Raw genomic sequence first — 27,443 nt, 5'->3', positions numbered from 1 at the left:
GATGACTCAACGCCGCCACTATCTTTATGCCGCTCCGGCCTCCAGATTTGGCTGGAGCGCCGGCGAGAATCGTCGCGTGATAGGGCGAGGGTGAGCCGGGAACAATAAAACGAGCCGGCGTTCTTTCGTCCTGACGCGAGCGAGACGGAATATTCGCGAGAGCTAGCTTCTTAAATTGTCCATCCACTTGTGTCCTTGCACGGTTGTTGGTTCGACAACCCTTCGGGTAGAGATGAGGCAGAGAAGAGAAGAAGAAGAAGACAAGAAGAAGAAGAGTAGAGTAGAGAAGAGAAGGTTACCTGTGAGAGGACGAATCCGGTCGCTGGCCAAGCGCCGGCTACGCGCCGGCTGGTCGACCCCCGACAGGCACAGGTGAGCGAGCACCTAAGCAGGTGGACGAGGGTAGTCTCTCTCTCTCACCGGAGGGTGCACGTGCACGCGTACGCGTCTTCGGGGACAGTCGCGCGTCGACTGAAAGCTCCCTTACGGGAAACGGTATTCGCGTTGGAGACCGACAACGGCGGCACAACGGCGGCGCCACGACGCAACCCCTTGCCAGCCAGCCAGCCAACCAACCAACCAACCAGCCGGCGAACCATCCAGCTAGCCGGTCGGCCAGTGGTTCTCTCTCTCCCCCGCAGCGACGTCGCAACCCCCTGACGAACCCTGCCCCACCATTCGGGCTGGGAAACCACGGGGAGAGGGGTTGCGTGTATCGCCACGCGCCCGACAAACTGGAGGGGGTGTCTGCTGGTGGAATTACTTCGCCTGCCTGGCAAAAACTCACCCCCTCGTCTCTTACTCCCTCTCTCTCACTCTCTTACTCCCTCTATTTCTCTCTCTCTCTCTCTCTCTCTCTCCGTCTCTTTTACTCCCTACTTCCCTCTCTCTATCCGTCGATGCTCGAAGGGGTGGAAGAGTTTAGGAATATGACGAGCGCGAAGAATGGTCGGGTGTTTGGGGCCGATGCACCCCGATCCGAAGGTCGGCCGGCACAAAGAAGATAAATTGGAGTTTCGGGGGTTGTTGCCGACCCCCGCGGAGAGAGAACGTCTTCGTCGATCCCGTCGTTTTTACCGGCGAGAATCGAATTTCGTTGGCGAACTCTCGACGACGATTAAACCGCTGAAAAATTTAGTCCGTCGCCGGAGCGAGAAAATGGAAAACCGGCACACGGGTGCGCCCTGCTCGCTGGACAAACAGAACGGGATGGATTCGGGAATGGTTTCGGGGGAGGGCCGGGAGAGGACGATGCACTCTGTCACGAAGGTCGCGATGACGCGGATAAATCGGGATTTCGAGATTGCCACCGATTTCGAGACGGCAGGAGCATTGTCTCCGGCGTTCCGGTTCGTTCCTCTTTCGAACTATAATTGGAAACGCGGGAGAACCGGAAAACGCGGGAATCGCCGGGCCGGACGGATTCGCGGAACGGATTAATATTTAATCTACGGAACGGTGGAGAGCGACCAGATGAATCATGTATCGCGATCGCCCGGAATAATGGGATTTTCGGGCCGTTTTCGCCGCGGTACGCGCGGACCGGGCGCTAAGAAGGTAATCGAAAATGAAATTATATTCAAACTCGGGGAGAAACGAGGGCTTAATTACTCGGCGGGCTTCGCGGGCGAGCCGCGACAACTCGTCGCGATCATGAATATAAATAAGAATAACCGGGGAAATGAATATTGCATGATAACGGATATTAAAACTTTCGAAGGGAAAGTTTCGCCATATTTTTGTACGGAAGAACGAACCTCGAGGAGGTGCGAGAAGGGCCAAAGGGGATCGGCGAGGAGGGCTGCGAGGGGACGAGGAGGCGAGGCGAGAGGCCGATGAACCGACGCGGGGCGCGCGCGAAGGTCGTCGCGACCGAATAAAAAAGGAAAATTAGGGCTCAGCATCCGCGTAATCTTGGGGACCCTCGGCTCGGATAAATCGAACGGCTCGGCGGCTAGAAGAGAGCCCGGGTTGCTCCGCGGATATCAGGACCCCGAGGATTGGATCAAATTCGTGGGAACGGACAAAGGGAGCTGGAATATTGCGTTCGCCGCGGGGAAACTTTAACTCTGGCCTTATTAACCGAAACGGAGGAAACGGAACTCGGCAGACAAATCTCCGGGTACTTTTCGATCCCCGTCCGAGCGAACGGACGGAAAAATCGTACGATTTGAATTTTAAATATCGCGGCAATCCGCCGGCCCGAAAAATCTATCCGAACGCCCGGCAATATTCCTCGACTTACCGGGCTCCGAATAAAATTAAGGGCGACACCCTGACAGCAACCCTGTTCGCAGACAACGCCGGGACAGCGGTCGGTCGCGATCGTTACCTCCCGCGATCGAAACTTTCCTGTTGACAGCGCGAAAACAGCAAGCGCCGGTTTCGATCATTCAACGACGAAACTTTTTTTTGCTGGCCATTGTGTCGCGAGCCGCCAGCGAGATAAATTAGAGTTTGCCCGGTGCGGAAGGGACGAGGGGAGGTCCGGACGAATTCGATTGCCGACGCTATTTCCTTAAGAAAACGAGAGTCCCGCGATGGAGGCCGTCGAGGGGCGCGCGTTGATGCGATAAAAAGTTGATCAATAGTATCGGGGGTGCGATTCGTTAACTTGCAACGACGACGACGTCGACGACGACGGTCGAGAGGCCGAACCTTCGGGCAGGAGGGGCTCGATAAAATTCCGATTCGAAGGGAAGCGTCTCCGACTCGGTCGAAGACTCGGCGAGGTTCGAGTCCTCGGGATTAACGAGCCGATCGAGACTGCCGTAAATCCCGAGGACACAATGCTCGCGGCCGCCCCGAAAACATGAATATTCACCTCTCCTTCGAGCTTCGGCCGGGGGACGGGTCTTCGATTCGGGAGAAATGCGAATGCAGGGGCGGCGACTCGCGGTCGCGGTCGCGGTCGAGGAGTCGAGCATAGACGAGAAATAAAGTCTGCCGGATTTCGAGGACGAGGGCGAGGACGGGGCCGGAGCGGCGGGGATGATGGCGACGCGATGGTTCATTCTGCGAACGAGACGAGTTCGGTGCACGAGAGAGCCCGGACCAGGGAAACCGGTTCTCCCGAGCGGGAGCGGGTGCGGGAGCGGGAGCGGGAGCGGGAGCGCGAGAGCTCCGGCGAGCCGAAGGATGGTCGCGGTGTGCCCGGAGGAGGCGAGCAACTTCTCGACGTTGGCGCGACGAACGAGCGGAAGATCGATCGCCTCCGTGCAACGCCGACATAGAATCTCGCGTGTCGTGTAATTTCGGCCGCTCGCCGGACCCCGAGGAAACCCATAAATCCGCGAACACGGTCGGGTCCGGCGGAAACACGCCGGCCCGCGAGCAAAGACCGTCTCCACGTATGACCGATAATTTGTCCCGGGCCTCGTATAAATACCGGCAGCCCTTTATTGGCTGCGCCCTGCTCCTCGCGATCAAGGCCCTCTAGTTACGAGGCGGACGTGCCGCGACTGCGACGAAATTTCGTTGGAGTTCCGCCAGGCTTCTTTGATTAAAACAGGGGATATTGTTTCGCGTCCGCCCGCCGACCGGTGCGACGAGTTAAGCACCCGCCCTCGGACTTTGTTAACGCTCCCCTGGAAAATCGTCCGCGACCTCGCCACGTGAAAACGGTTCGTTCCCGGTGACACGGTGCTGCCCTGCGGGGTAGAGAACCGTCCTCGGTTCTCCAGCTAGCCGCGGTCTTCGGCCAGGAGGTGGCAAAGGTCGCGTCATCCTCGATTCCGCGCCGTAACCTAATGACGCGGACGAGAATGTAATCTCGCAGCGAGACGAGATTGATACCGTGAACCAATTTCAGATCACTTACGCGACCTGCTCGGCCGTCGATCGATCGATGGGCCGGCCTCCTTAATTATCCTGGCCTCTTACCTGCAACAGAAAAGGGTAGCAATTATTGGAAGGCTTCGGGGGAGGAGAGGAAGGGCGGTATCTGCGTTCGGCGTTCCGACGACTCGGATATGCGGAATCCAAGAAAGACCAGCTGGTAAACATATCGATTACCGGGATGCGCCCAGGGTCTCGCGATACTCGGCGGAACGTGTAACAAAGCGCTTACGAGAGGGGTTCGCCGCGCGCCAAGATTTACCGACCGGCACGAAACATTAATTTTTACCCGCCGCGCGCGCACCGTTCTCGTAACCCGTTTTCCATTTCGCGGTGTGTGCGAGAGGATACGCGGAAAAGAAACGAAACGATACCGAAACGGAAACGCGAACCGTCCCGCCTGGATAATGGATGAGTCACGCGCATCGGCCTGCATCTAACGACTAGACGGTCCCCGGATTTTCTGAAATTGTCTGTTAAATTCTCTGAAATTGTCCCTCGACCACGCAAAAAATGGACAATCAGTTGTAGACGATCGGCGACTCGAAAAAACGCGAGGCCCGAATAATAATCGTGTCTCCTCTTCCCAAGTTGTCCATTTTCGTTTCCAAGCTGAGGGACAATGCGAGAGAGATTACCGCAAATGCAACAGAAGCGAATCCCGCGAACTAGGGACAACGTGGCCGACGAGTTCGAGCGTTTCCGTCGCGCGAGACGGATAGGGAGCCTCGCGGAGTCGCGACATCGATCGTCTCGGTGAACGCCGCTGCCAGTAAACGAATCTAATTCCAGTCTCCGCTTCCCGCGAACCTATATTTCATACTCTATACGCGATACCGTGGCAGCCGGCGTGTGAGTCACGGGCAATGCAACGAAACGCGATGCAACGCAACGCAGCGCAACCCATTGCGTTAACAGTGTCACAGAACGGCGCGTCGTTCTCGCGGTAACGAGGCGTCCAGATTTCCGTCCGCGTGACGCAATTCGTCGACGCGCGATAAAATTCCATGTGCCACTGATAAACGGTCTTATCCCGCGCACCTAGTTCGACCGGACAGGAAGCCGGAGCGACGCCTTTATGCACTCGACGAGCAACACGCGGCCAGAGAGTGACGTCACTCCGCCGTCCATTTTGCTCGATCCTCGTCGTTCGTCTTTCGTCCCGTCTCTTCTTCGTTCCCCGTCGCCGCTTCCGAGAACCTCGTGATCCTAAATTATCGCGTTGCCGTGTTTGTCCCGCGGACCCGTCGTCCCGCGTGTGTCACGATCCGAGGGATTCCGCTCCTACGAAAGATGAGTAACCGAGGAGCCACCGTTCCCGTGGGCGGAATAGTCGATCGGTTTTCAGCGACGGGTCTCGGCGATCGGAATAGAGATCGGAACCCGCGTCCGGATCGGAAGCGAGAGCCGGCCGTCCCGTCGACGCGATGAATTTTCATCGGGGATCCGGAAGGAAAGTTCGGCTCTCCTCGGCGTCTTCCACCACCCGGAGATCGCGCGGGGCTAAGAAGCTCGATAAGTCGATTTAACGGGCGACTTTTAATGCGACGCCCGAAACCGGTCGGTTCTTTCCCTCCGGGGAACTGCGAGCCGATTATTCGCGCTTCACGCTCCCGGACCGGATCGCGTTCCGCGGACGGACACGGTCGAGGGTCTCCGGGATTAACTTTTCGAGGAACCTGCGACTCGGTTCGGCCGCGCCGCGAAAGTGCTTTCCGATGGCGAGAAGGGGTCGGTCGTCGAGCGCTCGGTTAACGGGTTAAGACAGCCCTCGTCAAAGCGACGCGGCACCGTCGTCGAGGCTCGTTTAATTACGACGGAGGGTTCGGCGGAGCGGTTCCGACGAACGTCCACAGGAGAAGCCAATTGAAAAATAGTGGGCCGGTGTGTACACAGGTCTTCATCCGGATGTCTCCCGGTGGCGGAGGGCGGAGGGTGGAGGTCGTGGATCCGCCACGCTTTTAAGTATGTAAAATTAATTAACGTTAATTAACGTTCGCCGCAAACGAGGCTCGTGGCTCGAATACAGCGCGGAGATTACCACCCCTGGCGGGAGCCCATTAAAAACTGCCGGCGCCCGCTATTTGTTTTACCGACCACGTGCGGGCCGAAGGCTTCAGAGGATCCCGTCATTCGATTTCACCTTTTCCGCCGCGAATCCGAGAGGATTCCCACCGCTTTCTCGCGGACAGACTCGAGACCCTCCCGTTCGACGGCGAGCAAAGGGACCGGGGGAAACGCCTCGAAAGATAAAGGGCTGGCTCTGCTCTCTCCCTTCGTTCCCCGCGGGCCCGCTGGTCGAACCGTCTCGGAATCGCCGCGCCGCGCCGCGCGATCTCCGACCATCTCTCCAATAAGATGCCCACGGTTGATCCCGACGAGTAAATCGCCTCCGCGGGTAGCTCCGTGCCAAGTTGCGGCGTCTGGGCAAGTCGCCGCCGAGACTAGACTCTCGAGGCGTTTCCCCGTTTCGGCTCGGACCACGGTGAATCAGTGGAAACGCCGTGTAACGACTCCTCCGTTGGCCGAACAGAGTCGAGAGAGCACGGCGAAGGAGCGAGCGAGCGAGCGAGCGAGCGTTGCTCGTTGGAGTAACGCTTTACAACGCGGAGTCGTAACGACGCCGGGCGAGGATTTTCGCGGAGCCGTGGGTGGCGGGCGCTCGAGGATCCTCCCGCATCCCTCAATTTTACGAGTGTCCTCGCTCGAGCGCGTCCGAGCGTCCGACGCATCACCGCTCCGGAATGTTGATTGCGATTCCGCTTTATCGAACGCTTTAATAAAAACGGCAAGCATTTGTCCGGGGACGCGAGAGCTGGATCCCGATAAGATCATCGGTGGCAATGCGCGTCGCGTGAGTCAGATCGTACGTGTTCGATCGCCTTGTCTCGTTCCAGGGGCGGCTACGCTGGCCGGTTTAGGCAACCGTGCCGCGAAACCTTTCCAGTTTAGCTGTGAACTACGCGGAGACGCTTACGGGGGAAGGTCACCGGACAATTAGAACCGGAACACCGCTGGGAAACGAGCGGGAACGGGAGAAAGGGTTTCGGATCGGTCGGGGAGGTCGAGGAGTCACCGATTTTTCCACGGTGGCCGCGAGAGATCCGCAATTTTGATTAAAAGTCGCCGCAGCGGCGCGCTTTCGGAGCGTTCGCCGGTCACGCGGCGCGCTTCGACGACCGTTCCGACGAAGAAAAACAAATTCTCGGCGTGATACACGTCCCCGAGGCGTCCATGAATTTTAATGGGCGACCGAACGAGCGCAATTTGCAGCGCGCATAAACACCGGCCATACTTTTCCCGGAGCGGTTCTCCCCGCTGCTTGATTAAAATATTAATCGCGCGACAGATGCGGCCGAAAACGCGGAAAGCGAGCGCGTTACGGCGGCCCGTGGCCGGGCTAACGAGCGGGCACCCGGCGCCGGAAAAAAATGCTGAAAGAAACGCGCGCGGAGCGAAACTTCGACCACCCTGTTGCACGGAATAACTTAGCGATACAATTTGCTTTGCCCGGCGGACACGTTTGCGCGGCGTTTGCACACGTCGCGTTGCACGCCGCACGCCGGCGGCCGGCCCTCGCATTGTTCGAGCCGCGTGACAGCGCTAATTGGAGCTTGACTTTGCTCAATGGCCGCGATGAAATATCGATTAGTCCAATTAAAAGACTTCCGGCTCCCGGATCCGTCGCGGGATTTGCCGGGTTCGCGGTCCAAGCTGCGTCGCGAATTGAAATAGCTTCCGCGTTCGCCGACTGTTTCCTATCGAATCCGGGAGATCGATCGCCGATAACGGTGTCCTCATGTAAAATAATAAATGGAACGATCAATTGGCCCGATCTCCCGGTTTTAATAAACTCCTACGCTCCCCCGCTGCTCGACGTATTAGATACCCGTGTCTCTTCCTACCGGGTGAAACGAGAACGGCGGATTCGGACCCAATAACTCGCGCATGTCGAATATTCTTTTTACGCCACTTTGGACCTTTTCGCGTCCACCGCTGTTTCGCGAGCGAGCGCGACTGGCGAGCTGCATTTGTCACGGTCAAATTTATTAATTCCCCGTATATCAGTGGGTCGCTCTCGTCGAGGAATAAACAAACGAATTTTTCTCCGCGCATGCTAAAGCGACAGGTTTCACGAAGGAATTGACGCGAGACTGGAATCGCTTCGAATGCTCTGTCGATCCGCGTCGGTCCTCCCATTTGATTTACTTGAAAAAAAAAACGCTGTTGCGTTTCATCCGATTATTCCGTTCCCGAGCGCCGCTCCGTTGGATAAATAAGGGAATAAATAATACGCGACCGGCGCACAGAAACTATAGCATAATTCACGCGCGCGTCTAGCCAAACGACCGTGATATGGACCCTCCTCTCGCGTGTCACGGTGCTTAATGTATTTTCTTGCCGGCGTTCACGGGCCGTGTTTCACAAGACGATACACGTCGACGCTTTCCTTTGTCGACTCGGCTGCGATACCGTTGCGAAACCAGCTGCCAGCTGGTACTCGGCCGCGCTCCGAGAGCTGCCTTTCGAGTCAGTCAGGCCGATTCCTCGTCGGTGGTGCAGCATCGAATCGCGCCAGGCTTATTATCCGGGTAAACAGAAACGACGACCGATAGCCGTTCGCCAGCACCGTCGATTAAGAGACGCGTTATCGGGCCGCGACGCGACGACGAGAAAGACGGCCGTCTCCGACGAGCAGATTCTACGGCGTGCCCGGAAAAATTGCCCCGTTCCACGGCTGCCCCGAGTAATCCGAGGATCCTGGTAAATCGAGGAGCCGAGGACTCGACGACGAAGACGTCCGCTGCTAAATATTCATCAATTTGCGGAACCTCGGCGAGATTCCAGACGGGGGAACGCCGGGATGACTCGATGATATTCGTAGAAACTGGATTATCGGACAATTTCGGTGGCCGACCGATTCCTTTTCTGGGCGAATATTCCGGCACGGGAACGTCGGTCACGATATCGAGATTGCTAATCCAATTTCCGGTTAGCCCGGTGTCCGATCGAGCCGATACGCGTGAACCGGTGGCCATTTTCTGGTGTCCCAGCGAAAGCAAAGAAATCGAATCGGGCACGCGACGATAAGCAGCCGCGCGTATTTCCATATCGGAATCGGCGTCCATTCATCGCGCACGAACGGAAGTCGTTTTTCTTCCTTTCTTTTTTTTTTTGCATCGCGCGGTGTGAAACGCGGAACGCGGTGTCGTAATCCCATTGATAAATTATTTATCGAGCGGTTGGATCTCTTTCGCGTCGCGTTTATCCGCGACGAGGACCGGGAGCGGCGCGGATGCACGCGCGGCAGCTCCGTAATGCGTTTACGGCGTCACGATGAAAATGCATAATCTTTCATTAGCGGGACTCGGCGGAACTATAACTGGCCGGTGCACTCAGCCGGCTGCCGACGGCCGAGCGCACAGGCACCTACGAGACGATGCATCTTCACCTCTCTCTCTCTCTCTCTCTCTCTCTCTCTTTCGCTCTCTCTTTTCCACGCCTTGTAAAAGCGTCTACCCGTCATTCCGGGATCAATAGCCCCGAGGACTTTTATCGCCGAGATAAATTACGCCCCCGGATAAGGAGACACCTTCGCGGGCCTCGGCTGCAGTAAACGAACAAGGCCGTAAAAAGGAGGCGAGCGAGACGAGAGGGGCGAACGAGCGAGCGAGCGAGCAAGCGAGGTGTGCAGGAAAGGTGTGCGATGAGCCCGCCCCGCCGGAAGGGAACCGTCGCCCGGAACAAATTTAATATCCCACCCCCTTTGAAGGACAAGTTAACTCGCAGAGAAACGTAATTGAACGAGGAATCGAACAGGCTCCCTTTGATTGCGAGAACAAGCCCGGCCCACGGGGTCGGTTTATTCGATATTACGGTGTGCAATTTCACTTGTTGCCAATTAGAATCTCCCCATGGCCGACGACCGTTCCACGGGGTTTTTTCGAGGGAGCCGGCCAACACGGCCGTCGTCTAGCGAATTTAAATAACAATCCCCGGGAAGGTGGAGCCGCGCCACCCCTCGGAACGGTCCCCGACCAGCTTGCCCTTGATTCTCTTCCCCCGATCGATCCGTCTTCCGAAACTATTTGACTAGGGATCGTCTTAATTAAAGGCGTCCACCCTCTAATTCTCCGCGCTATCGCTTTATCTGATCGCTCAAAGTCGCCGCTTCATCGAGACGAGGCCGGGGACCGGAGTATTCAGGCCTATCGGCGGAATCTCGCCGCCCTTAATTAGAAGAGCCTCGTCGTATTTTCGCGTGGCGATTCGATCGTTAATTAGCATCGCTCTCGACGCGCGCAACCCGCCGCGAACGCGAACGCGACGTTGAAAACGCGGCCAACGGAATTCTTCTCCGTTCGCGGGGACGAGGGACGAGGGACGTATCTCGCGTTCGAGAGATTCAGCGAAATCGAGCACGGGACCGAACTCGTTAATCCTTAATTCCAGTCCGGGAACTGGAAGCCGTCGTTTCGAGACGGATTTTCTCTCGCCGCGGAACGCGAGCATCGGAGAGTGACGGCCTCCGCTGCCGATCATAACATATTTACGCCGAGCCGGGTATTTTCGGAGCTTCCGGCATCGATTTCGGATCGCGATTCGTCCGCGACGTGCCCGCCCGCTGCGAGCTATTCCCGATGCCAGAGAGCTGTTGGATTAATTTAGCTCTTAATCGAACGCGAACGCTTCTGCCTCGCGGCGAGCGTAAGGCCCCTTCTTCCTTCCGGCGAACCGTCGAAGCGCGGCGACTCTACGAAATCCCGCTAATTGCAGCCGCGAGCCGAAAAATAGCCGGGTTTCGATCGGCCAGGGGCCGTGTCCCGGGTGGGAGACACCCTTCGCGGCGGAATACGTTCGTATTTCTTCGGTTGTTACCCTTTGCCATCGACCGTCTGCGGGGCGCGTGTCCTGGGGCAAGGACCTCCGCTCCTCGTATATCCCGTGAGCCGTTCGAAGCGTCTCGTCTCGTCTCGTCCCGTCGTGTCTCGACGCCACAGGACACGCCGGAAAAACTGTCTCGCATCGTTTTGAAATTTATACGAGCGCCGCGACGGAATATTTTATCTCCCCCAGGTGAGATGCTCTCCTCGAGGCAAGCAGCGCGCGAAGGACGCCACGGCCGTTCCTTTTCCCAGGTGAAATTAATAAAAGAGTCCTCGCTCGGAGGGTTAAACGAGGCGTAACGAGTCCTCGGACAAAGGTGAGGGGTGACTTCGAGGCGGGCCCGAAACCCCGAGAAATAGAAAGCAGAGAAACGGACGGAGAAGGAGGAAAAAAGAGAAGGGGGTAGAGAGAAAGGGTGACAGAGCCGGCATCTAATTAAACAAGATATCAGAAAAACGCGAGCAAAACCGCCGACGCTGCCACGTTTGTTCAACCACCTGTTTCAACCCTTCTCAATTCCCATCCGCTCTCGACGACGAAACCACCCTCTCTCCTCGCCTCCTCGTCTCTATTTTTTTTCTCCCGTCTACCGACGCGGGAGCCTATCCACCCAGAAATCAAATAGTTTCCAGACATCCGACAAGATTTCGCTTCTGCGTCCTGCCGCTCCTCCCACGCGGAAATCGATTCCTCGCGGCAATTCACGCAACGGCGGCGGCCGACGCCGCAGCCGCAGCCGCAGCGAGAACCGGAGAGTGCCGAGAGTTTAACGTACCGTCGTTGGGACTATAACGCTATATCAATTAGCTCATTAGCCCGGGGTTACGCCGGAGATTCTGTTATGTCGTTAAGAATAACGATAGGATAATTAGAACTTAGAGGACAGCCACCTCAATTAGCCGACTTCGATTATAATGCGTCCGCCGGCGTGTACACGCGGCCCGGCGAAGACGCGCGTGGAATATCCGATGCAGAAATAATTCGAGCACCGGCGATACGAGCTAACCAAGCCCCCCATCCCCTCCCCATCTCGCCGTTCCTCGACGGAACGTCTTGACAAATTAATCCGGTCAACTCTGTCGGGGGTTGGTATCGGCCGCGGGTCGGATAGAGAGACGAGAGCCGGCAATCAACGGGCCCACGGCCGATCCGGCTTAGGGTCAGGTGTACGCCGACGTCCTCGTAGCCTAATCCAATTCATGAAATGCACTTTGTCGCGGCGCACGTGCACAAGGAGAGTCTTACGTAAACGCATGCACTGCGACTTAGCGTCGCGGACGACCGCCGAGCCGGCCGACGGAATATGTGGATACAGCTGGAAAACCAATTCAGACGCAATAGCGTGACTTATTGCTGCCGCGTTTAGAGAGCGAGCGTTGCGCGCGCGCATCCCGCGTGATTGTCTTTCCCGACTTTGTTCCGTCCCGTTCTGTCGCGAGCAGGCGATCCAGGCGACGCAACGAACAACAATTTTCCGCGGGAGCGGAACAATTAACGGCACGCCGCGCCGCGTTTTCCACGGACGACGCGAACGGAACGGACAATGCGAACACGATTTTCCCGGAAACTTTTAATCCCCCGAGTTGGCCGCGGGCTCTCGGCGATCGCGGCACGCGACACGCGGCGCGGATCCGACTGCGAACTTCCATGCATGTTCCTCGACGCGGCCGCGTTATTTTCCGAACGCGTTAGCGCGTCGCTGCCGTGGATTCGCCGATCTTCCCGGGCCAGAAATGCCTCGCATAAATCGTAGCCTTCCCGTTCCCCGTTTCGCCGACGGCCGAAACGGTTCGACGGTTTTATTCCGACGTCCTTGTCGATCAACGTTCCCGTCCGGATTACCGGGCACAGCAAAGAGCAACGCGCGCGGCCGTCGATGGAAGCCGCCGCTCGATTTACAAGCGCCGCCCGCGGAAAGCTCTCTCCCCGCAGGGTAATGGATTTCTCTCTCTCGCTCGCTCTCCCGCGAACGAGCTTCGAACCGCTGGAACGTCTACGTCAGAACGCTAATAAAACGCAAAGTCCCCGAGACGTGGAAGCGGCGGCATCCTCCGCGCGGAGATGTTCGCGAGGTTTCCTCGCGCTCGTGGATTCCGGCCCGGACACCTAACCACGGAATAACTGGCGCGTTTAACGCGGACGGCCTCGCGCCGGATCCTCCGGATTCCTCCAGAAATCACGGGTATCTCGGACGGCACGCGGAAAAGGAACCCGCGATTCGAAGAATGATTTCAGGGCTGCGAGTCCATCGCGCGGCTCGCGTGCCTCGCTATTAACTCAGGCGATGCCGAAGCCGAAGCCGAAGCCGGTCACGGTCGTCCTACGACCGCTCGTCCTCGAAAGCTACGCGTAATCGCCTCCCAATACAGCAGGATCAATCCGATCTTTGTATACAGTGTGTTCCAAAAATGTCTCGTAATCCGGAAATAGAGGGTTCCTGAGATGATTTGAAGTAACTTTTTCCTGAGTGAAAATGCAATCCGCGGCTTTGTTTACGAGTTACAAAATTAGTCGGAATAAATTTTAGCACAAGTAATCATAACATTCACAAAAAATCGATATACAATCAACCCCAAACTATCCGGAAATCCATCCTACTAGTCTCAGTAACTGGTCCAAAATTTTGCTATCGACTTAGGTGGACCAGTTACTGAGACTAGTAGGATGGATTTCTGGACAGATCCCAAAAATCCGGAAAATGAATTCCACTAGTCTCAGTAACTGGTCCAAAATTTTGCTATCGACTTAGGGGGACCAGTTACTGAGACTAGTAGGATGGATTTCCGGATAGTTTGGGGTGCGAGTGTATATCGATTTTTCGTAAATGTTATGATTACTTGTGCTAAAAATATCGCCGTTTTTCCTTAATAACTCGTAAACAAAGCCGCGAATTGCATTTTCGCTAATGAAAAAGTCACTTCAATTGACCTGAGAAACCCACAATTTCCGGATGGCAAGACATTTTTGGGTCGCGACAGACGTCGGAAACTGTGCGAGACGGTTCGAAAATGGGCCGAGTTTGTTCCGCGTTTCACTGCACCGCACCGCAGTGAACCGGTGCAGTTCGGCGGTTCGCAGCGAAATATTTCGACCGGCCTCGACGAGGTGTTACAACATTCAGATTCCACCGAAGAATCTCCAGGAAAGTGGAACGCGTTAGAAAGCAATGCGGAACAAAATGTTTTAAGGCGCCTACACACGGGCTCACGAATTCTTTGAAACAAGTCGTCGACGACGAGCTCTCGTTGCCGCAGCCTGCTTTCCAACCGTCTCTCATCTCTCTCTTTCTCTCTCTCTCTCTCTCTCTCTCTCTCTGTCTCCTGTTTTTTTTCTCTGCCGGGGCAAAAGTGGAGCGTGTTTCAGCCGCGCGAGCGAATTTTCCCGTAAAAAAATCACTGGAGCGACCGTCGTTTTGTTCTGGCTGCTTTGCCACCGGCTCTCGCGCGCGAAATTGCCGCGGCTTGCGGAGAAACAAAAACTTGGACGCAAACTTTATGGAATTACGATCCTCGGGACCGTGTAGAAGGACGGCCGAAAATGGGCATCGAACAACTATGTGCGCGATATTCATGCTGTTAACCGGGGAAAACCAATTGACGAGCTTTTATCCCTCGTCGCTGTGTCTCTCGTTTTTCCTATTACATTTTACACACAATTTTACTAACCACTTATAATTATACCAACACTTAACACATAAATCAACTGTATTATATTGTCGGAAACCACCGGTGTTAAGAGACGAGATATCGTAAGTCTCTCTCTAAGATGTTTACCTGCTGCTTGTTTTGTATCATTTTCATTATTATTCTATTATTATTATTACTATTATTATTACTATTATGACATTGAATTTCTGTAATAAAATGAAGGAGGTATCTGACCCGTTCACGCGAAATAAACGAAACGAGACGAAGTTAAATATACCGCGTCGATCGGGCAACGATCTACGAGCATCGACGGACGAAACGGTCGAACGGAGAGCCGAGGAATTCGCCTAGAAGCGTCGCCGCGATTATGATAATCCGGTCGCTGGCTTCGAAACCGTAAAGGGAAGGAGGATAAGAAACCGGTAGCGAGATCGTAGTCCCGGCCGGGTTAATTACGAGACCAGGCTAACGCGGCAGATAAACGTTCGATGGCTGGATTGATAACGATAATGACGGCCCGATGACTGTGGCTTTGACGCGGTCATCGGATCGCCGCGTTTCCGGGCTCGTTCTCGCACGGGAAAGTAGTTCTCCGCGGATCGATCGGGAATAGAGATCAACGAACCGAGAAAACGCACGCGGAAAGAAAAGAGGATAATCGAGGGGCCGCCGTCTCGATGGGGTTCCCGAGGAATAATGAAGTGGTCGAAATTGGTGGAAGAGTTCGTGGTGCCGAGGCCGACGCCGCGTGGATGTCCAGCGACGGATGTCCTCGGTCGCGACAATTAAATTCCGTTCGACGACCGACGGCGGGATCGATCGCGGGCAGAAATTTTGTTGCCGAGTATAATTGCTGACAGTGCCGGTCGATGTCCGGAGCTGACTGCGTTTTAATTGGCGATTCCGGACGGGCCGGTGTGCCCGCGGCCGTCATCCGCGTCGTTCGATCGTCATAGTTAGCCGTCATGGAATATCCGTCAGCCGCACGCGTCGCTCGACCCTTTGACGAGGGCGGCCGCAGCGACTCGTCGATTCGTCGTAATCGGAAGAACCGCGTTCGAATTATGGGCATCGGCTGTTTCGAATGTATTACAAGCTAGCTAGCGGAATCGCCGGGTCGTGGCGGGTGAAAGGCGAGGATCGATCCCGAGGATCGACGCACCTCCGGAGCGAAATTGACGGAGAAACCGCGCGGCGGCACTCGTAGAGACGCAATTATCGATAGCGGTATAATAAACGTTCTGGAGTGCACTCGAGCGAGCTTGCGAAACAGAATTAGTCGGAATAAATTTTCCCGAAGACGCAGCTCGAAGGCTCGAAGGCTCGATAAATTATGGACGCATTCTGATGGTTTCCAGAGGATCGGAGGGAGGGGGGAGGGGGTCTGATCGGGAGATGGCCGCAACCTCCGCTTTATTCCCGAGATCCTCGACGAGGGAGCAGGACCTACCCCGACACTGAGAAGTGGGTGAGGGGAGCAAGCAAGGAATTCCATTATCCCGGAGGCCGCATCTCCTCCGTGTTCTCTCGGCCTCTGGTTCCTTCCACGCTTCCTTCGTTTCCTTCCTGCCCGCCTTCTTCCCTTCTTCCCTTCTTCCCTTCTTCCCTCGACTCGGCGGCAGGAACGCAGCCCACTGCTCGGAATACCTCATTTCCTTTCGACCGCGTGTTTCTCACGATCCCGGCGATTCTTGTTCTCCTCGCACAGGTCCTAGCGTCTTCGTCTTCGTAGCCTCGGGGCCCGGCCCTGGCCGGCCTTGCGACCCTCGAACTCGATAAACTGCACCCAACCCCCCGGGATCCCACAGTTTCGTCGATTTCCTCTCCCTCGGGAAGGGAAGGGTCGATAGAGTTACGGGCTTAACCAGCGACACAAGCGCTAAATTCATCGAAACCAGGTTCCATTAACTCCTCTGTTAGCCGGCAACGAGACCCGCGATCCTCGTCGTCGCGCGAAAGGGGTGTCGCCTCGCGAAAAGTAAAACGCCACCGTTAATAAATCTTCCCGTTTTTCCCTTTGATCTCCCCTCCGGCGCTGCGTCGATCGGGGATCGAGACGATTCCGATGATAGCCATGCTAGGCATCGAGTAGTAATTGCTTTTAAACGAATTCTTCCAGAGTTGCATCCGGTCTCGAGTGTCCTCGACTCCGGATCGCGTTATCCTTTGTTCCCCGGGAAGTGCACGGAGCCCTCCCCTCCCCCACCTTCCGATCGATAGCCTGTGTCTTTCGTACAAAAGATGCGACGCTGAAAGGCGTGTTACCGCCAAAATGCCAATTCAGGTCAAACACCTCTCCTCGCGGTCGCATTCAGGAACGACGGGTCAGCGCGACACCTTCGACCACGTAGACCGAGGTAGGCTGAATGCACCGATTGTGCAGCGCGCGGCCGAACGATGCAGAAAAATTTGCTCGCCGACTGGCAGCAGTCAACGACCGTCTGCACCGCCGGCGACGAACCGAACGCAAACAGGGCCGACGTTTCAACCGGCAGTCTCCTCTCTTCTTCTTCTTCTCTTCCTATCGCGACGAGCAGGAAGAAGAACGAATATCAAATGGCGAAGTCAACGTAAACATCTCGAGAACTTCAATCGGCTCTTTGTCGGTCTTTCGATGCCTCGCCGGTTTTCTACTCCCACGCTCCGCGTCGATCTTTCGTCGCAAACTTTTGTCAAGACGCGGCGGCCACCGCTTCTTCCTCCTGGCAAGCACGAGGAGAGCACACGGTTCTCGACTATCCGCTCCGGTCGTTACAACCGCTTTCGAGTGTCGAGGCAACGGTGGATCCCGGCGTCGAGGAGTTACGACCAGAAAGCAAACGGGATCTTCGAAACGACGAGGATTCGAGCGGTCTGTCGATCGTCGGTGCTCCCTGAATTTTTGATCTGTTGATCGAGGATGACTTTCGAGTGGCTTTCCATATTCTTCCATCTTATGCGACGACCGGCTCGATGCCTCCGAAACAAATCACACGAGCAGGCTATTAACGGAAAGAGAGAGTGAGAGAGAGAGAGAGACGAGAGAGACCTCTAACGAAGCGAGCTCGAGCAAGACAGCACCGGTGTAATTTTAGTCGGCCATATTTCGAACAAACGTTGACTCACCGCGCGGCTCTACATTGTACTCGCGACCGGATTTATTCGGTTCGCCCCGCGCGAATCTCAGCCTGCGGAATGATAATTAAGAGTGAGCGCGGGTTCCCGAAAATTCCGGGTACCTGACCTGAGTCGGGTAGTGAGTCAGGTTGGCGATAACGTCGAGTTGGGAACCGTAAAACCATTAGCACCATCCGACCCCACTTCGATATCGGGTATCGCAAACTTTCGGGACCCGAACCCGAGAAAAATACCCGAGCCGAGCGGAACCCGAAATGTCGAGCACCCCCGGCCACCCCTAATGATAACCATTCGACGCGCGAGACGAGGGCGAAGGTCTCTGAAAATCAACTTCCCGGAGCCGCGACCGTACGCGCCCTCTGATTTCGTCGCGTTCACCTGGGTTCGAATGGCCGCGGATAGATGTGCAAGGAATCCGAAGGCGTCGCCGCAAATAGAATCGAGTTTTTTTCCGGATTAGACGGAGAGCTCCATCCTGATTCTTCGCGGAGAGACGCACGCAACGCATCACCGCGGAATCGGAATTTCCTTTCACCGTAGACGAAAACCAGTTGTGCAAGCGGCCGCTTTTTTCCTTTTCTTTTCGCCGGAATCCGGGCACGGCGATTCTTGTCGCCCCTTGCTCTCTCTTACGTAACTGGCCCGTTATCTGCGGCGACGGTGCCGAAACGGCTGGCGAGCGAAATTGATAAGGCTCGGACAGGTGAACGGACCCCGCGTCGATGCTGTTGACGCGAGCGACGCGAAACTTGTCACCCGTGCAGAAAATTTAACTTAATTTATCTATATGCACGGAGAAAAAACCCATTTTTTACAATGCAGAACTAAAAGCCGATATTAACATAATGCGAACCACAGTGGTTTAGGTAAACTCGTTTTGAGATTTGCGATGTTACGCCTGCAAACACAGTAATGTCTCTCTAATTGACGCCCAGCTTGGAAACGATATTGGACAATTCGAGAAAAGGGGGTACGATTATATTCGAGCTTACAGTTAACCCTTATAGTTACCGATTGTCAACAACTATGGAAACGAGCCACGAGGCTCGAACAATCGTGTCTCCTCTTCCCAAATTGTCCATTTGTGTGGACGATCGTTTAATTTGTCGCTATTGTCGTTAATTGTTGCCAAGCGTCCTGTAAAAATCAAATTTCCTTAGCCTTCGGTCCGACGCCGTTTGCCTTCGAATGACCAAAATTCGGTGAAACGACGAGAGGAGGTTGCTGGAAACTCGATCGAAACGCGGGCAAACTCGTGTTCTCGGTCAACGAGTTCGCCGATGTTCATTAACCGAAAGGCTGCGACCGGTCAACGGGCGATTACGATTATTAAAAACCGGTGGCAGCGGTAAATTTTCCACGAGCCGCGGTAAGGGAACGTGGTAGGGGGTTCGACTCGAGTTTCTGGCCCGTAAAAAAGGAACCAGTTCCACGGAGACAGGAAAACTGGATCCCCGTGACACGCGGAGTAGCGTTTCCTGCCTCTGAAACCGAGAAACACGTTCTCCTGACCTGTCACGGCTCCCTTCCCGAGAAAGCGGCGTGAACTAGCAGAATCGCGGTCTCGTGCCCGACCACGCGTCATTAAAACAATTTGCCGGACAATCGTTTAGCCGTTTAGCCTGAGCCGAGCGCGCCGGGATGCCGGGGATTCCGGGATTGCGCGCGGATGAACGACCCGGGGAGGCGCTAATATCTCTATCCGTTCGAGTCTGAGCCACGTTAATCGACTAAAACTTCTTACCGGTGGCTCAACCGCGAAGACGTTCGCTTCCTGGCGTCTTTACCCAATTAATCCGTCCTCCTAATGAAGTTTCATCGGCTCGAGATTAGCGCCGCGTCGGCCGATAGTTTGTGTACCGAAATACATGCCGCCACCCTTGCCGTTCCCTCCAATCTCGGCTACGTAGAATGCTCGAGCGCGTTCGCGTACCGGGTGTGCCCGAAGTACGGTCTAATCGAGGTCCGGGCTTCGGGGAAATTAATCGTGCCTCGCGCGCCGCGACTTTCCCCTTGCGGATTTATTCTTCGAAAGCCTTCGATCGAACATCTTCGGGGTGTCCGCGCCCCCGAAGAAATTAACCAGGAATCGCAGAAGCTGCCCGTGTAACGCTGTTGAACGCGACTCGACCTTATCACCTGCGCGCCGTTCAAGAACACAGGGAACCCGGAGCGGAGTACATGCATAGGTGCAGCGGCGCAAGTCGAGAGGGTGCACGCGTGTAAATGGACGCGCACAGGGTTGCAGACTGCGAGTACAGTCCCGATCAAAATTGCTGGACGAGGGCGAACGATGCGTATTGCTTTGCGAAGACAAGAAGAAACCCGCGCGGCGAATTAAAGCGGGAGGAATCTACGTCGCTGCTTGCCTCGCGGACACGAATTTATCTTCAACAACGGAGATTCTCCTCTCTCTCCCTCGTTAATCCGGGCTCCCGGGCTCGTACTTTTGAGCAGCAGTGTACACGCGCGCACACGAAGGATGGCAGAGCACGGGGCTATTACTCGCTTTACGAGAGGGCAACACGCTGCCGAGGTTTACGGTCGAACGAAACCCGCCGAACGCAGTGCCACGATTAATTCCCGCGCGGCCTGTTCCAATCCGAAAGTTTCGCGGAAATATACGACAGCGGAAAGAACGCGATACCTTCGCCGCGATCCCGAAGTTATCGGCGAACGCTGGACGCAACGCGGTTAACGCCCGAAACCCGGAGAAAATCGCGGCGACGGGGAGGACATTATCGAATCCGTCTCGATAAAAATCATGCGTCGTCGATTAGATACGATCGGCGTGCCACTCGATATCCGATTGTAACTCGGCCTAATTAGTCGGGTGTTTCACCGTCGTCGACGGGTGACACGAGCCGTGTTTCCACACACGTGAACGGTTTTAGGGCTTCGACGAGGGAGAAGACAGCCGTGTCGCGCGGGTCAAAGGCTAGCAGGCTTTATCGCGCAGGTAGAATAATGGGACTGCCATTATTCAGCGATTACGGCCAGCTTCGGTTTGGCGTCGGTGCCAATTTTTCACGGCGCGGCGTCCTCGAGTGCGTAGCCGAAAGGGCGGTCTTTTCTTCCGCGCGGCGCATATTTTATCGAAAATAAAATGGACGCCGGCCAAGCACGAGTTCGAGCACGAGCACGAGCACAGAGGCGACTCTCGAACCCGTGTAAACCGTGGCCGACCCGAGGGTAGGTCTCCCTTTACGGCAACGGTCACGAGAACGATTTAGATTCGCGAGACCGGCCGACCGAGCCACGCTCGGATCGCGATAAATTTCAGTTTTATGACGTGCCGTTGCGTTTTCCGTCGGCAGCGTGGACACGAGCCCGGAACAGAAACGCATCGGTACATCGCCGGTGCACGCGAATCCCTCGATCGTTGTTGGATCGCGATCGACGCGTTGTTATTTTCCTCGAAGGCGGGACGGATCGTCGACCCGTTCGCCGCGGAAAGGAGCGACGCCGGGATTTTAATTTACCAGGAAGCGGAGAGATTACACCTGGAAAGTCGGCACAATGGCGCATTGTACGCGCGTACGAGCCTCGGCTTTAATCACGGATGCACCCGGCATTGTCAATTTCCATAGTTCAATTCCCTCCTCTGCCTATTTGGTCGCCCGGACGCTCGCTTCGTCGCCCACGGTTTCGACCGAAATCCTAATGCACTCTCGGGCTCGTGTGCCGATGCCGATGCCGATGCCGGTGCATCTAATACGCGTTTGTCCCCGTCCACTTTGTACGCGCCGGCTTGCTGCACTATGGCTCGCGCGAGTCGCGAGAAACGGATAAGCGCAGCCGCATCGAGGCCACGATCAAACAATGTCTATTGTGCCACGTAAGCGATACCGACGACGGCTATCTCGTCGACGCAGATATCTCCATTATAGAAATGAATTTCCGCGGGTATTCGCGTGACGAACAGCCCTCTTTTGCCTATCCTTGACACCCGCTAATCAGCGTTAATTAAACGATATAAACCGGATCAAAGGTAAACACAGTGGTTCCCATGGCTGTGTCTCGCAACCGCTCCGATATAATAAAGATCCCTCGCCGATAAACTCGGCAAATCTACTCCGAGCTGTCTTTCGAGCCGCTTCGATTCTGATTTCCAAAAGTTTCGTCCGATTTATGACCCATCGGCGACGAAATTTTACCAACATCCGAACGGATCCGACTTCTTTGCCGCACAATTGTAAGCTCGCGTCTCGAATGTACGTACGCGATTCGGTCTTCCGACCGAATAAAATGTAAACGTCTAATGGAAGCAGCGCGGCACGGGTTCCTCCCAATACGCGTTTTACAAACTAGGACAAAGACTGAATCTGTAGCGTCGCAACCACGCTCTCGTCTTAACTGGAATAAAACTGTTTCCTCTTGAATCCAGAAGATCAATTGCCACTTTGGATTCTTCTGTGGGTCCTCGACTATTTCACTCGAGCACGATGTAATGAAATACTTTCAACGGTGGCTTTCCTAGCTAGCGGCTATTATATGCTAATAGCTGCTAATAATAAATATTAATACAATATTAATAACTAATATTAATATTAGTACTAATTAATTAAACTATTATTATATTAATAACTAATAAATAAATATTATATGCTATAATATATATTATATAGCTAGCTACCGAGCGGCATCTTTATAAGCGTCGAATTTATAAATTCCTCGCATATTAATGAGTTACTTCCGCAGAAGAGTAAATAAATAAATAAAAAAATAAATAAATAAATGCGCGTCTCTGATATCCACGCGGATCCAGAGTCTAGATCAGCGAGGGGTTAAATGTCACCCACTTTCGACCCACGCAGCCGATCGCCTATGAAAGGCAACGAAACGAAAAACCGCTCGAAACTTCGTCGTTCCGGCCACCTACGCGTAATAACGGTAGAGAGTATAGCATATATACGTAGAGCATAGAGAGTGGTGTATAGCGCTCGAAGAACCAGCCGTGCACAGGTACCGACGAGAAGGCTTGTATCGCGAGCACCTCCCGAAGTTCTCGCGTCGATAAACCTCGCGGGTAACAACCGGCGGCGATAACCGTATACGTACGCGGTTGTTCCGTACGTTTGTTTATGCGCGTCTCCGCTACTCGAGGCGCGAGCCTAAGCTTTCCGAGCGCCGATAAGAATAACGACGCCGATAACGCGCGGAGGGCCTCGCGGCGCCGCGTAGGAGCACTCTATATCGTTCCCGGGGCAACGGGTTTTCCAGTTTTCATAATTTCGAGACCGCGCGGGGTCGTTGCACGAAACGAGCCATCCGGCGAAACTTTTTCGGCCGTATCGCTGCCAAATTTCATAATCCGGGAGCCGCGAGAGCACGGACGACGTTGTCGTTTAGCTCGGAAAAGTTTCACTTTCGCGGCGCGGAAAGTTCGAGGAAGGAGGAGGAAAACGGGCGACCCGACGCGGAAAAATGCGCGGCGCGAGACGACTGCCCCCCGTGCCGCATCGAAGCGCGGAGAGCTCGAAAAGTTTTCGAGGACCGCGAAAACCGAACGAACCGGCCGGCGTGGACGCCGAACGGAGGACGAGGGCCGAATCGGGGAAGTCGTAAAGAAGAGAACAAGGTCCGACGCGGGCGAAAGAAGCCGTACGATCGCCGACACACGAGTGGGTGCCGGCGAAGGGAGAGCACGACGCCGGAATCCCGTCCGGGACGCTCGCGTATACATTCCGTTCTCGATCGATATGACCGGGTGTAGCAGGTGCCATTGTTCCTAAAGGCTGCCGCTTTTACTCCTTTTTCGAGCTCCTCCCGAGCGCAGGTGCATCGTGCATCGTGCATCGTGCATCCATCGTTTCGCGTTTCGTTTGAACCTGACCGCGAACGCTTTAACGGTTTACGGTACCGCTGCCGCCTCGAAGAGCGTCGACGACGGAGAGAACGCGTCGCAAACGAAACCCGGATTCGTTTCTAGGTTTTCCGAGGAAAACGACGCCGCGGGGCGGACACGTAGCGCACGTGTGCGCGACGAAGAATGAAGAATCCTTGTGTCGCAAAACAACCGATTCCCACGATCCAGTCACGAGAAAGGCTTAATTTATGAATGCCTCGTTAACGATCCACTATGCCGCTATGCCCCCCGTGTTCCCCGACGGAGGAGACTCGGCCATAATGGCTGACGACATTTCGATTCTCGGAGTGCGATGGGTGGAGGGGGACGCGCACGACTGCATCGAGCGACGCGGCGTGTATATCTTTTCCTGGTTCAAACACTATAAATACTAAATACGGAGGAACGAGGAAGCCGACCGGTCTCTCTATCGACTCCTTGAAAAGCACACCTCAATGGACTCGGTGCGTCGCGATCAGAAAAATCGCGGGCCACGCGTACGATTACAGGATACATTTTCCCGTGTCGCATCACACGATATCCACCGCGCGCCGCGCCGTATCGAACGAAATCCGATCGGATCGCGGCGTATTAATTACCGGCCAGTGCTCTTTTTGCTCCGGGGAGAAGTCAACGGGCAGAAATAGACGCGAACGAGATAAAAGGTAGCGGACGTGTGCAACGTGCGTCACCGCGGTCGCGATAAGCTCGTCGGATAATCTCGAGGGCCGGAACAATGCGACGGAACGCGTGCGATACCGATACCGATACCGATACCGATACCGGCGGTGCCGACACGTCGATGCGCTTCTCCGCCTGAAACGCTAACGCTCCTTTTCTTCGAGCTACGAGCTTTTTCTGCGATCACGAACTAAATGAACGAGCGGCCAAGGTGTGTATCGTGTTACTCCGGAATCGGGTCCATTGAAGCGGTCTCGTTAGTTTTTTGTTCCATCTCTCTCTCTCTCTCTCTCTCTCTCTCTCTCTCTCTCTCTATTTTTCGCTACCTCTGCCGTCTCGCTCGGTTCGCTTTGCGGTAACACGATACCTCGCGGCTCTTTATGGGATACGGTTACGCAATATCGTCGCGTGGAGCGGCTGCAGGAGCGACGAGGAATCGCCGATAGCGAAGCTGCACCCGCGCGGTCACGAATCCCGAGAGCTAACGCGATATAAATGTCCGTGGAACCATGAGGAAAGCATAAACCCGGACACGTGTCTGCGTTCGCGATGCTGGAATTCGAACGAGGTTCCCTGGAAGCACCTTGCGCTCAAGGTGCTCCGTTTTTATTGCGAAACTCGAATGCCATTTCATATTTCAAGCAGCGGGATATCTCTCTATCCACCCCCGTCGACTACGAACTAACCCCGATAGCCGCGGACACCGTTTTCTATTTCTACCACGGAATCACGGAGTCGAGCCAGGTGATCGAACAGAACAGAGAGACGATTGACCGGCGATGGATGGATCGCTGTGTTTGCACAGATTGCACAGGTTTTTACGGAATCGCCGGCGATAGGTAAAGCCGAGAATGTACGTATCCTTTCCCTCCGCCCCTCTACCCTGCGTCGTGTGAAAATAGAGGGAAGATTGGAAGACGATCGTTTGTAACATTATCTCCTGTGTCCCGATGCGAACGAGAGATACGCGCGCGTCGTTCGTTCCGGTTTCGTTGCGTCTCTGGTCCGTTGAGTAACGATACCAGTGATCTTCGACGATGTCTCCGAAGATAGGTCACAGTAAATCAAACGAAAATAGGTACAGCGGAACTCCATTTAAGTTAGCGCTCGATTAACTGAAATTCGGCCGCAAATGTTTGCCGACTGTTATCTGCACGTGAATTCCGGTTATTTGAACGAAAAATCGGCGGTGCCGGAGAGATTTAGAGGTGGACTCCTATTGTACGAGCGACCCAGTTATGCGAGCCGCATGTCCCTGGGCACGTATAAATGGAATTCCATTGTGAAATCAATCCAGAGAAAATATTGACCCGCCGTTCCCTTCGTCGCGCCAGTCCTGTGCGCGCGTGTGTACACGAAAAAATGCATTACTCCGAGAATACATTGAAACACGAGGAGATATCTCAACTGTCTGAATGCCGTAAACACGAGCGCCGACCTTGGGCGACTAAACAGGTGAAGTTAATTTGGTTTTCTTTGCCTGAAACGCAAAATGATTGCGTCAGAAATGTGTCGCGCTGGTAACGAACAGGAACCTGTGGACAAAATAGATACAAAGACGTGCAATTAGGTGTTGCGATAATTTCTACGCCAATCGTGACCTTAGGCAACGCTCGAACAATTAACGCTGGAACAAAATTACTATAATTCTGGGGGTTATATCGTTGCGAGCGAAGGTGTTTTCGCGGAAGACATACCGAACGCACTAATTTATTCTGTAATACCAGTGCTTAATTGCTAGCTAAGGAACATCGACGCATCCGAAACTTTAGCAACAACAACAAAAAATTGAGTCGAAGAAACAGCAGAGGTTAAAGGAGAGCACTTGCGCCAGTATTATACAATAAACGATAAAAACGGCGATAAAAAAAACAGGACGAGCTGCACGATGGTAAACGTGGAAACGAAAGGATGAGAATGAAGAGATGCGGAAAGGAGGTGAACGGGCCGCGGAAGGGGCAGAGAGCGAGGGGTAGGGAGAGTTGATAACATGCCAGCTGTGCGCAGGAACGAGAGGTTAGGTTAGAATTGGCGTTTGGGGGTCGCGAGGTCAGCCCATGGGATCGAACGACCGTGCGAGAGATAGGAACACGGAACGGTAAAGAGGCATAGACGCGGGGAATGGCAGGGCAGCTCGTGCTCGCGAAAAAAAGAAAAACTGAATAGTCACCTCGTTGTAAGCCATCTTCTTGGTTATGGTCCCGGGCTCGCGGCTGCTTCCGGCACCTCCTTGCCCCACCGCTCCTGCCGAAGAGTATCGTCCCCCGTCGCTGCCGGACTAGTTGTTCCAGCAGCGGTAACGACAGCAGCAGCAGCAACAGCAGCTGATCTCGCCTGTCCAGATATCCCAGAGAGAACGAAGGCGCATCGAAACCGCGGCAAACGCCACTCGCGTCACGGTACACTAGCCACGAACACCCCGACGATAACGCGAACGCGAACGCGATCGAGATCGAGCGCGGGCACGGACACGAGCACGGCCACGGGCACGAACACGAGCTCGACGACGAGGACACTCGCGACCGACCTGTCTCGCAGCCCTCCGCGACACACATACGTCACGGGAGAAACGTAGCGCGTGCACCGTTCGCGGGGGATCACCGTTGCAAACACCTTCGGGTCCGACGGCGATGGCTCGAACGATAGCTTGACTCGACGTACCGCGATTAACGTGTCCCCCTGTCGACCGTGCCGTCGACGCGACAAAGATAATCTGGCATTCCTCAGGTGGGCACCGAGAGAGCACCTTTTCGCCGACGTTCGAAATAGACCTGCGGCCGACTCTCCGTGACCGGCGTTATCGGGAACCACGGCAATCCCGTCCCGTTTCCAATCAACTGTCACCGGCCGACACGCGTCCACCGATCCCCACGAACCACACGATCCACCGCGGAACCGATTCTCTCCCACTGTTTTTTTCACGTATTTATATACGTCGCAGAATCATCCGCAAACAGAGGAGCGCCATCTTGATTTCTGATGTCGCGGACCGAGCCGAATCAGCTGCGCGCGCAACCGACACAGCTGTGAACGGGTGCCGCGGCCTCGGGGAACATGCGCGCCACCAATATACGCACATTCTTCCCGCTGTTTCTCCGCGTTTGAATCTTTTACTAGCTAACGGTTAGCAGCTAACCTGCTTTCGATATCCATGGTGCTCCGATCTTCATCGGAGAAGAACCACAAAGATGCGTCGGGCGACAATGAATTTCATTTCGTTACGCTTGTTTCAACTCTAACTAAACGCCGATATCGTTCGTAACGGTAGAATCGTTTGAGATCGGCTCCCATCGAGCCTTCCCTAGACGGCGTCTCGTTTCGACGACGCAGCGATTGTTATACTCGATGTCTTAATATTACAACGTACGTTCCTTACGAATAAATAACATACTGCAATAAATAGCATACTGCATTGATTTAGTTTC

At 54.8% G+C, this 27,443-nt stretch overlaps 1 protein-coding gene across 2 annotated transcripts in view; it reads right to left on the bottom strand.

The window, feature by feature from the left end:
- GckIII (Germinal centre kinase III) overlaps positions 1-27,392 on the bottom strand; it is a 112,247-nt gene extending 84,855 nt beyond the window's left edge. Inside the window, exon 1 of one of the 2 annotated variants that reach the window (XM_033467507.2) lies at positions 26,189-27,392. In XM_033467507.2, the coding sequence (XP_033323398.1) occupies positions 26,189-26,203 (15 nt within the window). In that variant the 5' untranslated portion in view covers positions 26,204-27,392. Of the gene's footprint in view, positions 1-299; positions 516-26,188 lie in introns of those variants that run through there. The other variant, XM_076521073.1, reaches the window with a different exon arrangement.
- Between the last annotated feature and the right edge of the window lie 51 nt (positions 27,393-27,443).

This window comes from Megalopta genalis, chromosome 4, assembly GCF_051020955.1.
Source record: "Megalopta genalis isolate 19385.01 chromosome 4, iyMegGena1_principal, whole genome shotgun sequence".
Lineage (NCBI taxonomy): Eukaryota > Metazoa > Arthropoda > Insecta > Hymenoptera > Halictidae > Megalopta > Megalopta genalis.
Note: the sequence above shows the minus strand (reverse complement) of the source record. Positions and strands in the feature narration are given on the sequence as shown.